At 36.0% G+C, this 14778-nt stretch overlaps 1 protein-coding gene across 11 annotated transcripts in view; it reads right to left on the bottom strand.

Moving 5' to 3' along the window:
- The window catches only part of PPP1R9A (protein phosphatase 1 regulatory subunit 9A), a 337367-nt gene that overhangs the window by 64859 nt on the left and 257730 nt on the right, over positions 1 to 14778 (bottom strand). For all 11 annotated transcript variants that reach the window (XM_057504534.1, XM_036894441.2, XM_036894440.2 and 8 more), the window contains one exon: positions 9097 to 9249. In XM_057504534.1, coding sequence (XP_057360517.1) covers positions 9097 to 9249 — 153 coding nt within the window. The remainder of the gene's footprint in view (positions 1 to 9096; positions 9250 to 14778) is intronic.

The raw sequence follows: 14778 nt of genomic DNA, 5'->3' as shown, positions 1-14778 counted from the left end.
TGCCCTCAAACCAGGCTCTCTCATTCTCTCGGTATTCCATATTCATTCAGAAAGCAACTCTTGGAATAGGAAGAGAATGCAGGAAAGGGGTTGACAGCAGCATATGACACGTTTCCCGCTATAGCCCAGAAAGTAGAGCAATATAGACAGAGGTGGTTGTAGCTAGTGCTTTGATAGCAGGGAATAATCTTTTTTTTTTTCCTTTAACTTGGAGAACTGAGTGCTGAGATTCAGAAATACCTCAAATGAGTACAGAGAACAGTACATGATGACAGACTGACAGAAAATAGCATCTGGTGGGGAAACTAGGCACATAGATATGTCCTCCTGAAATAGGTCTAGAAATGGGATTCATAATCAAGAGTGGAGAGTTGCTCACATCAAGTAGAAAAAGGCTTTAAGCTCATTTCAAGATAAGTAAAAGGAGAAAAAGGCACAGCTGAGCCTGTTACTAACTACTTCAAATCTAGGTAAAGAGAAAATCAACTTGAAAACTCAAATAAGTAAACCTGGGGAAATGATGCATCCCGTAAGTACATAGATATTTTAAGGTAACTTTAAGGAATAGCAGGGTGAAGACAAAGTGAGGAGGCATGAGGAGTGGATAAAGAGTAAGGAACTAAGGCTTTAACAAGAGAATTAAGTCATGTTAAATGATTAAATATGCTGAAGAGTATAACTGTATTTGAAGTTATAAGCACATTTAATGCTTGAGAAAATAGAATCACTGATATGAGAATAATCTCAGACATAGAAAAAATAGAATACAAAAGAAAACATGAGGAAAGATAATACTGAAGATAAAGTGTTTCTAGAAAACAAACAAAAATAACAAAATTTGAATAAAATATTCATGGACTAAAATGAAACAAAACCAAAACACAAACAGAAACAAACGGGGGAAGCCAGTTAGAAGAAAAAAAAAAAATCAATGAAAGGAGGCTTCTTTCAAGAAACTGGGATAAAAATTTTAAAGTACAAGACTAAAATAATACAAGCATCCAAATGCAGCCTGGCATTAGACTTTACAATATGCAATGCTACCTTAAAACAATGAAACTTGCCTTATAACATTTTCAGGAAAAAAGGATGTGAGTCAAACTATTAAACCCAGCTAACTGTCATTCCTATATCATGATAATTAGGATGTCCCATTATCAGGAAGCTCATGAAAACTGTACCCTCCATGAGCACTTAATGAATTACTTAAAGACATACTCAGGGAAATGAGGGGAAATCTAAAACTTAAAAATTGGGAAATTTTAGTGTAAAGTGAATAATAGTTGAAACTGAATAAGCTGAGAGTATAACTATTTACAGTATATATTATCATATAATATATATGATATATTAGCTGAAAAGTTAAGTTTTAAAAAATGTGGCAATTAAGTTTTTAACAATAACCTTGTCTTAGAAAACAAGATTGTATAAAAACCTTCTAGGTGGAACATTCAATGGCATTGTTCTGTTCTTAATTTTGAAAATTAAAGAGCTAGAAAATGCTTTCTAAAAACTTGAAGATAATCCTTAGTAAAAACCAATAAACAGAAAAGAAATGAAAACCATAATATGAGACCACTTAGATTCTGAATAACTATGGCAACAAATTTAATTTTTTTAACTAAAAGATGAAGACTCCAAGATATTTTTAAAATTTGCAATAAAATAAAGTGCTGCACTATTTACAATAGCCAATATATGGAAACAACCTGAGTGTCCATCAGGAGATGAATGGATAAAGAAGAGGTGGTACATATACATAATGGAATATTATTTAGCCATAAAAAGAAGACAAATCCTACCATTTGCAATGACATGGATACAGCTAGAGGGTATTACATTCAGTGAAATAAGCCAGGTGGAGAAAGGCAAATACCAAATGATTATACTCATTTGTGAAGTGTAACAACAAAGCAAAACAGAAGGAATAAAACAGCAGCAGACTCAGTCACCAAAGGGAAGGGAGTGGGAGAGTGGGCAAGGAGGGAGGGAGAAGGGGATTAAAGGGCATTATAATTAGCACTCACAATATATGTAGGTCACAGGGAAGTCAGTATAGCATGGAGAAGATAAGTAGTGATTCTATAGCATCTTACTATGCTGTTGGACAGTGACTGCAGTGGAGTGTTGGGGGGACCTGATAATATGCGTGAATGTTGAAATCACAATGTTGTTCATGTGAAACCTTCATAAGATTTTATATCAATGATACCTTAATTAAATAAAATAAAATAGAGTGCTGCAATTCGGTTTATGTTAAAAGCAGGTACATACATATACATATGTTTATTCATATGTTTAACCAGCATAGAATGTTTATCCAGCAGCTACAAACAAAAGTAGCAGTCACATTATTAATATCAGAAAAAATATTTAAAGATAAAAAATCTTTAAGTCATATTCTATATGCTTTCAATGTTTTTAACATTGAAATAGATAATCTATTGAAATAGATAATCAAAGCTGTTAGACACAAAATATAATAATGAGACACTATATAATAACACAAAATAAAATCATGTAATAAATGTAATCTTACTGTATGACTCTCAGTTTAGTAGGTTAAGTAGGGAAAACAAATATGGATACAGAAGGTATAAAACATATCATTTTTATCACAAATATCCATATTAATCTATAATAAAATCACCACTTTAAAAAAACCAAAACTTGCAAAGACATAAAAAAACATTAATAATAAAAAGTTACAAATTAAAAACTGCTTCCTCAATTGCTCAAGTCAAAGAGAGAAATGAAAACAGTAAAAGTGAAAAATTATGCAGTACAGTATTTGCAAAATGATGACAGCAAGAAAAATGCACCTTGAAAACTAAGAGATGTGACCAAAGGCCTCCTAAGGGAGAGATTCATAGTTTTAAATGCTTTTGGGTTGAAACAAAGTATTACAATCAATTTAGCATTTATGGCAAGAAATTAGAACAAGAGAAATAAAACATTCCTAAGGATAATAGGATGATGGAATTAATTTTTTTTTTTTAAGTAGAAATGACTGAATTAGGTAGGGGAAAACTTCCACTCAGTACAACACAGCAAATCAACAAAAGCTATTTTTTGCCTGTCCTGAATACAACTTTGGATAGCAAAAGAGGAAAAAAAAAACACTGTGAGCTTCAGGGTCTCAGCCATCAGTTAACAAAAAAAGCTCATGAGAAAGTCTTGAGAGATAGAACACAAATTTTTCCAGATGTGTTGGAAAAAATGAGGACCTGAAGCAGGAAAATGTCAGCAGCCATGAATGGGACACAGCAATCTAATTAATCTTTAATCTTACACACGTGGCCTAGGCAAGCCTGTGTCTGGAGGTGAATCAGGGACAATCTGTTCTCCTGCCCTGAAGTTTGGACCTCCTGGCTCCTAACTTAGATTTTGGTGCTGTTTAGGAAAGCAGCATCACCAGAATGATGGCGAATTAACACCAGGGCAGCACTGATACCCCTCCATTAGAGCCAGAAGAAGTACAGGTGAGTTGAAACTAACTATTTTGTAAAAAGCATATATATAAATATATTTAACTAAAATTATTGAAATACAAAAAAAATTGGAGGGAAGGAGAGGTGAAAGACAGTATGCTATGGCCATTATTTTCTTATATGGTAAAGGCACAGCTACGGATCTGCTTTCTATATTGCCAGGAGAAACATAACCTAAGAGTGAGTCAGTTTGCTCATGGGTAATTGCTTGAAGAATAGAATAAAAATGCACAACATCAAATGAAACTCTAATATATCTAAGGGCTAGCAGGTGAAAAGATGTATTTTAAGAAGGAAGAAAAAAGCATGGAAATTATAAAATATGAAATAAGATGGCAGCTGTTAAGTTCTAATATCAAAGCGATTAAAGAAATGTAAATGGATTAAACTTACCAATGAACTGATAAAGACTCCCAGAGGCATATAAAAGGAAGGTTTAGGAATAGGTTGATTAAAGAAACACATTTGAACAAAAGGATATAGAAAAGCTAAAAGCAAAGAGATGGAAAAAGTAGATGCTGTGAAACAAATATGGAGCAAAAGGCAGTGTTCTAGTTTTGCTGTAAAAGTAGAATTTGGGGACAAAATGTATCATAAAGGACAAGAGAGGTGTTAATAATAGATCAAAAAGTTGTAATTAACCTTAATGTATATGCAGCTAACAATAAAGGTTTAAAGTATATAAAACTACAAATTGATAGAAGTATAGAAAGAAAAAAACAACTACAGTTTTTGATTTTAACATATGCTTTTCAGAATTAGCAGATCAAGCAGAAAAAAAATCTGTCATGCTATAAAGAAATGAGTGTTTGTACCATTAATCTTACTTACATAAAGGAAAACATATACAAATTTCATACCCACAGAATATGTGTGTATTTTGCATGCATGAAGAATATTCAAACAAAACTCTTCATGAATAAAGCTTAAAAAGAAGTCTTGAAAATTCTAAATAGCTATCATATGGAATATGTTTCCTGACCAGAATGTGATAAAATTAGAATCCAGTAACAAAAGGACAGCAAAATAAAGTTCCATATGTCTGAAAAGCAAAATATACCACCAAATAATTCTGTGTTAAAGAGAAAATCCCAAGAGAAATTGTGTCTAAATGACAATGGCATTCTAAACGTAAAAAAGTTGTGACATGTAGCTAAAGCAATATTCAGAAAAGGAATTATAACTTTAAGTATACTTATCAGAATGCAAGAATTGTCAAAAATAAACGTACTAAGTTCAACCAATTAACACCAAAAAAGGAAAAAGGAGAAATAAAAACATTGGTAAGAAATCATAAAATAAGCATTTTTTAATTTAAAAAGAAAAAACTAGGAATGTAAAAGCTAACATGACAGACAAAATTCTAGAAAAAACAAGAAATAGTCAAATAAATACTAGAAAAAGGGTAATGACAGTGAAGATTTCAGTATTTAAAGTTTACATTATAAAAATATAATAAATATGAATGCCTAGAGGAAATACATGAATTGCTTGAGAAATGCAAAATACCAAAATTGGCCTAAGAAGACTATGAAAACTTGAATAGAGTGATGGCTATTACCAAAGGTATTTAAAACCTTCCTCCACAAAGGCACAGATGGTTGTAGAGCTGAGTAATATAGCAAACTTACAGGGAACAGAAATTTCTATCATATGCAAGTCATTAAGTTTCTCTTATAAAAGTCTTATCTGAAAATAGAAAAATGGAGAGAGAATTCCTCTTAACTTATATTGAAGCTAATACAACCTTTGTGGCACCTTTTGATTAATCTACTCTAGTTAATATTTTCTATTACTTATAGGTGAATGCTTATGTTCTAAGTAACTAACATAGGGACTACAAAATTGTAGAAAGAGTCAGAAAAAAAGACTTGATTTAGATATACTCCATAAAGTTGGATTAAAATAGTCAATGTGATTTTTTTAAATGCCAATTTTCTGAAGTTAATGTACTAATTTAATTTAGCTACAATAAAAATGCAAGGACATTGTCTCAAGGGCTTTAGTAAAGTGACTCAAATGTTTTCTTGAATAAACTGAAAAGTAAAGGAATTTCTGAAGGGAAGAGTTAGATGGATATGATTTAGTCAATCAATTTTTAATAGACAGTCCACCAATATTGCACCAAAGAATAGTGAGAAAACAGAACAGAATATGAAGATCAAAAACAGCCCAGAGTATAAAGGCACAAATCCTGGAGAAAATAATGCTGGCTTTCCAAACAGAGGGAAATGAGTAAATGAGCACTTAAGAAATGTGCTGGCAACCTTGTCAACTATTTAGGAAAATTAAATTAGGTACCTGTCTTGTATTATACAATTTTCAGTGTATGCTTTATAATGTTTAGTCACCAAATATTTAACCATTAACTATATGCCAAGAACTGTGCAAGGACTGAGGATAAAATAGTGAGCAAACCCAGAAGCTATGAATCTAGTAGGAAGACACATAATAGGCCCAAAGCGGGACAAAGCTTCTATAATGTGAGGTTTTTTACAGACTCCAATACAACATGATTCTCCACCTCCACCCCAAGTTTTGTGCATAATCTTAAGAAAAAAAATCTAGTGCTATACAGTATTTGGGCATGTATGTTAATTACACAAATATATTTAACACTGTGATAGTGTGGCATTTGAATGCAGTGAAAGAGTGTCACACAGCTGGTACTTAGTGGCAATCTCCTGAAGAAAGGAATATATTAATATGTTAAGCATCAAACAAAAGACGATAAAAGAATTAGAAGTGAAATGATTGTGGTATTTGCCTGTTCTTGAGGTGGGGATACAACTTCAATTCCTCAAATTAAAAGGAAACTACTGATCTGGTTGCTAGACTAAAAATAAATCAACCATGTTATAGAGAGTGGGTCCAGATCACACAGCAACCTACACCAAGGTCAGCATCCATTTTCTGTAAAAGGCCAGAGAGCAAATAATTCAGGATTTGCAGGTCATATCAACTCTTTCCTGTTGCAACATGAAAACAGTCACAAACAATAAATAAATATATATCCATGGCTTTGTTTGAATGCAGGTTTATTTATGACCGAAGGCAGTAAGTCAGATTCAACCAGTGGATCATGGTTTGCCGACAATTGGTCAAGACTATGCAGTTGTCTACACAGCGGTATACACGTTAGAAAATATTTACAAAGCATAGAGTTTTGGGCTCAATTCAGAAAATGAAGTACAAAACCTTCCATATACTATTTCTGCTTGTTAGACTCTTTAGCTTCCATAAAAGAATGTGAACTTTCCTACCAGTTCAATTATCTACCAAAGAGTAGGGGACACACTCCCCTGGCAACATGAAGAAATGTATTACAGGCTTTTGCCAGGGTATACTGCTTTGGCCTAACTGCCTCAGAGTTGGATTGAGACTTACAATACTCAAGAAAGATTTCTGAAAGGACAAGTAGTCCATCTACTCTTCTAGATAATCTGTATTCTTGGGCCAAATCAGGGCCATAGAGAAACAGGTCCCTAGATTACATTTCTTCCCTCAACTCAGACACTTGCTGCAGAATACCTTCTTTCCTGCATTGCTCTTTCATTTGAAGATCTCAATTAATCAAAAGGTTTTAGAAGAAACGGCCTAAGATAGGCATCGCTACTCCCACTGTAATTCCTTTACAAAACACTATTTTGTTATCATTAAAAATAGCGTACTTCACAGTCACCAAGATGTCTGTATCTGATTTGGAACTAGGAATAGTCATAAATCATCTGAAAAACCCATGGATTTTTGCCTCAAGGATTCTGTGAACTATATAAATGGAAATGGTTTATCCTAATAATAATAGGTGGAAGAGAAATGGGCACTCTTAACACACTAGAAGATACAAATAAATTTCTACATCACCAAGAAAAGCCATGCTGGTGGCAACATGGTATTAAGAACCATAACTCAAAATATTCATATTTTTTGATCTAATGACTCCACTGTGAGAAATTATCTGAAGGGCAAGTCCACAGATATTTATTGCACTATTAAATTGAATAATAATAAATTTTAAAAACCTAGAAACTAAGGAAATGTTCCAAGACAAGGAATTAAGTAAATCAATTTTATAAGATCCATAAAATGCAACAGTGAAGAAGTATCATTTATGAAAGAACATTTCATGATATGGGAAAATCCTAATAATAGAATTTTAAGTATCAAGAGTAGGAATTTAACACAGCATATATTGTATAAACTCAAATAATACAATACTGGGATTATGAACGATTTTTTGGCATTTTTACAAATCTGTATTTTCCAAAACTGTATAATGAGCATGTTTGAGTTTTTTTTAAACAAAAATTTATATTAGAAAAGTACATTCACTTCGATACTGGCCTTACAAATGTAAATTGTCATAAGGGATTAAAAAGGTAAGTCGATATATTAGGCCTATTAGGTATAACACCTAAGTATACAATTGAGCTATTTATGAAACATCAAAATTAGAAATTATAAATGAAATAAAATAGGAGATAAGAAATAAAATTAAAAATCATAAATCTCCAATCATCAATCTTGCTTTTCTTGTTTAGAAGAACATTTTTTTTCCCCAAGGGGTCAAGTCACTAATAGACCTGAAACTACAGAATAGTGCTTTTTCAAGCCTCAGTGCTTCAAGATTACTGTGGGGAGGTTGTAAATCACGACATACTTGCCTTTAACAATGGAGGATATTCCTTAAAACAATGAAGAATAAACTGCTTGGGATCCATTCAAAACTGTTTGCATTTCACAGGTTGGGTTCTGAGTAGTTCTTAACTTGGAAGAAGACTTTATATGGTTATCCACATTTGTCCCCTCAGGACCCACTCTTGGCCCTTCTCTGACATCTCCTGCCTCAGGAAGCTGGACTCTCAGGACTTCAAAAATGCATCCCCCAGGCTCCCCTGCCAGGGATGGTCCAATGGGAAGCATCAGCAGGAGGAGAGAAGGGTCTGGGTATTATCACCCTTGTCCCCAGGATGCAGTATTTAGCAGTGGCTGCATCTTCTAAAGCTGCAGGTGCTGACGGCCTTCCTTCAAAAAAGGTGATCTTTGTCCTTCTGTACCCATTAAGCCAAAAGATGGTAACAGCTTCCTGCTGTTGCCAGACCCTGTACACTTCACCATCCCTTGGTAGTTCTTTAACTCTGTTCAAAGTTCATTCATCAACCTTTAATTTCTTCAATTAAACCACCTGAATATGGTATCTGATTCCTGCTGAGACCCTGTCTATGTTAGGACAAGGAAAAAAAAAGTTTTTTTAGAAATTACTGCCTTAGAGGAAAGCTTATCACCAAGTCACAAAACTTCTATAAAACTGAAAAAAATATAACCTGAACTTACCAGGAAAACTGCATTTTAAACTACAGCTTGAAAATATGGAACAGACCAGTTGCAAGTTGTCACTATGACAAATAACAAGCATTGAAATTAGTAACTGTGGAACGAGATCTAGCTAAATTCTTCCTTGAAACTGAAGGAGATTCAAACAATCTGTTATTAAAAGGCTTTCTTTTGAAAACAGATTATTCTTAATACATTTTTCCAACAAAAATATATGCTTGATAATGAGATGGAAAGGTGTAGAAAAGTATTTTGCAGATCAGCAGCTTACCTCTTTGAACTTGTGACTGAGCTTGCTTGTGTCCAGGTCTGATGGGGAAAACATGTCCTCGTTCTCAGGCAGCTCAAAGACTTCAATGGCTATCTCACTGCCAGGAACAGGTCCTGCCTCATCCTCTTCTTCATCTGTGGCATATTCTCCAGTCTGGAAGGAAGGTGATTTCAGAAATCCAGCTCTCCTTACCCCAAGTGGAGGTGGATTATTAGAAAATATTTTATGAAAGATAAATGAGACATGTCACTAAATAGTAAAACGGTAAGTAGGCTTTTAAGTCAGGCATGCCTCATGCAGCCAATGTTATAAACAAATGTTAGTTCAAAGATCCAAAGTGACAGGTCTGTGACCTATATGTAAGTGCATTTCTCAGAATCTAATACACATCAGTAGCATCTTTAGTACAGCAACAAAAGTTGTTTTCAATGGAAGTATTTTGTGCTTTTACTGAATAAAATTATGTTGCTAAGGGAAATAAGTTAATTTCTTTAAACTGCTTCCACCTATAGAAGGACAGGGAAGAAGGAAGGGGAGATCAAAGATGCAGAGAGATGGAAGGGACCTTAATTAAGCCTTATAAAGGTTTAGTAGATGAATTCTCCCCAGTTTTAGAGTTCAATCAGGTCTGCTGCATTTGTTTGTTTGTTTAAATAATGTGGTGGTTAGCCAGTGACCTAAAAGGCTAAACCAAAGGCTTCTAAATTATCATCTGCACCGGTGGATTGCTTTGCCTGCAGAGCACTTTGATAAATCCTAGTGGTTTGTAATGTTTAAAAAAATTCACGTAAGATTCTAGAGTTACAGTTTTTCTTCAGAAAGCCAAAGATCTAGTAATGTAGGCACATTGTGACATGACAACTGGCCATAGCCAGCCGCAGTTGCCCCTTTCAGGTGGGTCACACACTGTCCAATACACCACAACTTCCATAACTCCATATTGTTCTATGCTGTTAGCTTCACTCCAGAATACCCATTGGCCCCTTGGGTATTTGAGTTTGTGACCCCTGGAATAAATGTTCCTTCTCACCACTAACTTCCTTAACATTATTAGAAAGTAGCTCCTCTCCTGGCAGAATCAGGCTATGAGACTCTAATTCAAAATAATTGTTTGAAATCTATATCTTATGATATAATTTAAAGATAAATCACTGATTCACAGAGTCGAAAACAAAGTTCATTTAATTCACCCCTGTTCTTTCAGGTGGTATGACATCTAATACATAAAACAAATAGAAATTCATATTGCCTTATAAAAAACTTTCATAAACAGTGCACTGAGTGATCTATTCCTTTGATTAAATAAGCTAGTATCTGATTGCTGTTTTTTCCTTTGGTCTGTGCTACAATCCTCTTGTTAAAGCTGAAATTCTTATTTCTTTCATTGTGTTTGCACATGAAGGACATCTGGCCATTAACCTCAATGTAATAATTCCTAATGTCTGAAAGGCCATTAGTAAATTGCCATTCTGACTTCTCTTTTTCAAGTAAAAGAATTCTAGTTTCCTCATAGGTTTCTTTCTCTGTAATTGTCTCTGTGCCTGTACTCTGACTTCTCTCCAAGTTCTCCACATTTCTCTTAAATAGCAGAGGCCAGAAGTAGGCACAATTTCTAGTAAGGAATTGGAGGGCCATTGACCACTGTGAGCAAACTGCCTCGGGTTCCTTTAGACTCTATTTCTCCACCTGGAGGCTATTATCATGAAGACTGTGACTCTCGTGGCATCTGTATCTAGAACTAAGCTCAGGTATTTCATACAGAGCAGTGATATTTCAAACTGGTTACACATTAGTTAGAACCTTTTCTCCCCCCCACCAAATAAAATCAGAGATGCTTTGACTGAAAGGGAAAGAGGTGGATGGCCTCCATATTTGATTCTATCTGGAACCCTAGAACTCTTCAGAAACCAATCTGGAAATGTCTAAACTACAAACATCATCCCAAGTGTATTTGGCTCTAGAGTGGAAGGTAGCTGAAGAGGGGGTGCTGGTTGGTTCCAGATAGCTTCCATTTGTTGTATGAGATCCTGTACATCTTAAAAGGACTCTAGTTAGAGATCTGGTGTGGTGGTTTATGCTATTCTATAAATTAATTCATCTTCTATTTACATATTTTAGAATCAACAGGTATTTTGTGATGTTAATTAATAGGAATGTAGCAAGGCTAGCAGGTACACAATCTCAAGACACCTTGAGGAAAGTTTTGCTTTAGAGCATAAAACCAGGTGCTTGTTTTTAATACTAATACAGCTAGCAGCAAACCCACACCATGCCTAAACCAGGTATACAAAATTTACTTCTATAGCATCAATTTGATAAATTTTATGGAGGACTTAATATAAAATCTTCAGCCAAATTTGACTGATGACTTAAATGTGGCACATTTCAAGCATAAAGACTGAAATGAACAATTTGATTTCCCTTTACCAGCTTGAAAATAGGAACTTCTTCATTATGTATAAAGGAATGTGAATATGTGCCTTGGTTGGGGTCTGACATACAACAGAATCTCAAAAAATATTTTTAAAAGAATAAACACAAGAGACAGGGGCGGAGCCAAGATGGTGGCGTGAGTAGGACAGTGGGAATCTCCTCCCAAAAACATTTATATTTTTGAAAATACAACAAATACAACTAATCCTAGAAGAGAGAACAGAAGACACAGGATAACAGCCAGACTACATCCACACCTGCGAGAACCCAGCGCCTCGCAAAGGGAGTAAGATACAAGCCCCGGCCCGGCGGGACCTGAGCGCCCCTCCCCCCAGCTTCCAGCAGGAGGAGAGGGGTCGGAGCGGGGAGGGAGAGGGAGCCCAGGACTGCTAAACACCCAGCCCTAGCCATCTGCACCAGAGCACAGACACAGTGCATGCGTGGGGTGCTGCAAACTAGGGAAACAGGGCAGCAAGATCTTTGAGCAGGTCCCGAAGCCGGCGCCCCTGTGACAAAGAAAAGCGAGTGCTTTTTGAAAGTCTTAAAGGGACAGGGATGCCACAGCTGGACGGAAGCATCCTAGATCACAGTCCAGCAGCTGGAAATTCCAGGGAACTCTGGGCACACTAACCCCCGGGAAATAGCTCTGAGATCCCTCATGGAGGTAAACAGCCAAACAGCCCCCCCGTCCATTACCCCTCCCGGGCCCCACCATAGCACAGAAGCAGCCTGAGGCTGGCCACGCCCACAGTGAGGGAGCTTCCTCCATACCGGCTGGGCAAGATACAGAGACCCAGTCTACACGCAATTGCCCAACACAAGCCACTAGGGGTCGCAGTTCTCCCAGTAAAGAAGCCAGGAGCAAGTAGAAAGCCTTAGCTCTCCCAGCTGACAGAAAGCCAATAGCTCACCACTGCACGTATCAACATGAGAAGGCAAAAAAATTTGATCCAGACAAGACTAACCCAGACAGCTTCGACATCTGCTACATCTTCCCGTGAAAAGGAACCCGGGGAGATAGATTTAACCAGTCTTTCTGAAAAAGAATTCAAAACAAAAGTCATAACCATGCTGATGGACTTGCAGAGAAATATGCAAGAACTAAGGAGGGAGAATACAGAAATAAAACAAGCTCTGGAAGGACTTCAAAACAGAATGGACGAGATGCAAGAGACCATTAATGGACTAGAAAACAGAGAACAGGAATGCAGAGAAGCTGATGCAGAGAGAGATAAAAGGATCTCCAGGAATGAAAGAATTTTAAGAGAACCGAGTGACCAATTGAAACGGAACAATATCCGCATTATAGGGGTACCAGAAGAAGAAAAGAGAGAAAAAGGGATAGAAAGTGTCTTTGAAGAAATAATTGCTGAAAACTTTCCCAAACTAGGGGAGGAAATGGCCGCTCAGACCACAGAGGTACACAGAACTCCCATGACAAGGGATCCAAGGAGGGCAACACCAAGACACGTAATAATTAAAATGGCAAAGATCAAAGACAAGGACAAAGTATTAAAGGCAGCCAGAGAGAAAAAAAAGGTCACCTACAAAGGAAAACCCATCAGACTATCATCAGACTTCTCAACAGAAACCCTACAGGCCAGAAGAGAATGGCATGATATACTTAATGCAATGAAACAGAAGGGCCTCGAACCAAGATTACTGTATCCAGCACGATTATCATTTAAATATGAAGGAGGGATTAAACAATTCCCAGACAAGCAAAAGTTGAGGGAATTTGCCTCCCAAAAACCACCTCTACAGGGCATCTTACAGGGACTGCTCTAGATTGGAACACTCCAAAAAAGAGCACAGAACAAAACACCCAACATATGAAGAAGGGAGGAGGAGGAATAAGAAGGGAGAGAAATAAAGAATCATCAGACTGTGTTTATAATAGCTCAATAAGCAAGCTAAGTTAGACAGTAAGATAGTAAAGAAGCTAACCTTGAAACTTTGGTAACCACAAACTTAAGCCTGCAATGGCAATAAGTACATACCTTTCAATAATCACCCTAAATGTAAATGGACTGAATGCACCAATCAAAAGACACAGAGTAATAGAATGGATAAAGAAGCAAGATCCATCCATATGCTGCTTACAAGAGACTCACCTCAAACCCAAAGACATGCACAGACTTAAAGTCAAGGGATGGAAAAAGGTATTTCATACAAACAACAGAGAGAAAAAAGCAGGTGTTGCAATACTAGTATCAGACAAAATAGACTTCAAAATAAAGAAAGTAACAAAAGATAAAGAAGGACATTACATAATAATAAAGGGCTCAGTCCAACAAGAGGATATAACCATTATAAATATATATGCACCCAATACAGGAGAACCAATATATGTGAAACAAATACTAACAGAATTAAAGGAGAAAATAGAATGCAATGCATTCATTCTGGGAGACTTCAACACACAACTCACTCCAAAGGACAGATCCACCGGACAGAAAATAAGTAAGGACACAGAGGCACTGAACAACACGCTAGAACAGATGGACCTAATACACATCTACAGAGCTCTACATCCAAAAGCAACAGGATACACATTCTTCTCAAGTGCACATGGAACATTCTCCAGAATAGACCTATCACCCTAATACCAAAACCAGGCAAAGACCCCACCAAAAAAGAAAACTACAGACCAATATCCCTGATGAACTAGGCCACAAAAAGAGCCTCAGAAAATTCCAGAAGATTGAAATCCTACCAACCAACTTTTCAGACCACAAAGGCATAAAACTAGAAATAAACTGTACAAAGAAAGCAAAGAGGCTCACAAACACATGGAGGCTTAACAACACGGTCCTAAATAATCAATGGATCAATGACCAAATCAAAATGGAGATCCAGCAATATATGGAAACAAACGACAACAACAACACAAAGCCCCTACTACTGTGGGATACAGCAAAAGCAGTCTTAAGAGGAAAGTATATAGCAATCCAGGCATATTTAAAGAAGGAAGAACAATCCCAAATGAATGGTCTAATGTCACAATTATCAAAATTGGAAAAAGAAGAACAAAAGGGGCCTAAGGTCAGCAGAAGGAGGGACATAATAAAGTTCAGAGAAGAAATAAATAAAATTGAGAAGAATAAAACAATAGCAAAAATCAATGAAACCAAGAGCTGGTTCTTCGAGAAAATAAACAAAATAGATAAACCTCTAGCCAGACTTATTAAGAGGAAAAGAGAGTCAACACAAATCAACAGAATCAGAAACGAGAAAGGAAAAATCACG

This window comes from Manis pentadactyla, chromosome 7, assembly GCF_030020395.1.
Source record: "Manis pentadactyla isolate mManPen7 chromosome 7, mManPen7.hap1, whole genome shotgun sequence".
Taxonomy (NCBI): Eukaryota; Metazoa; Chordata; class Mammalia; order Pholidota; family Manidae; genus Manis; species Manis pentadactyla.
This window is presented reverse-complemented; position numbering and strand designations above follow the sequence as displayed.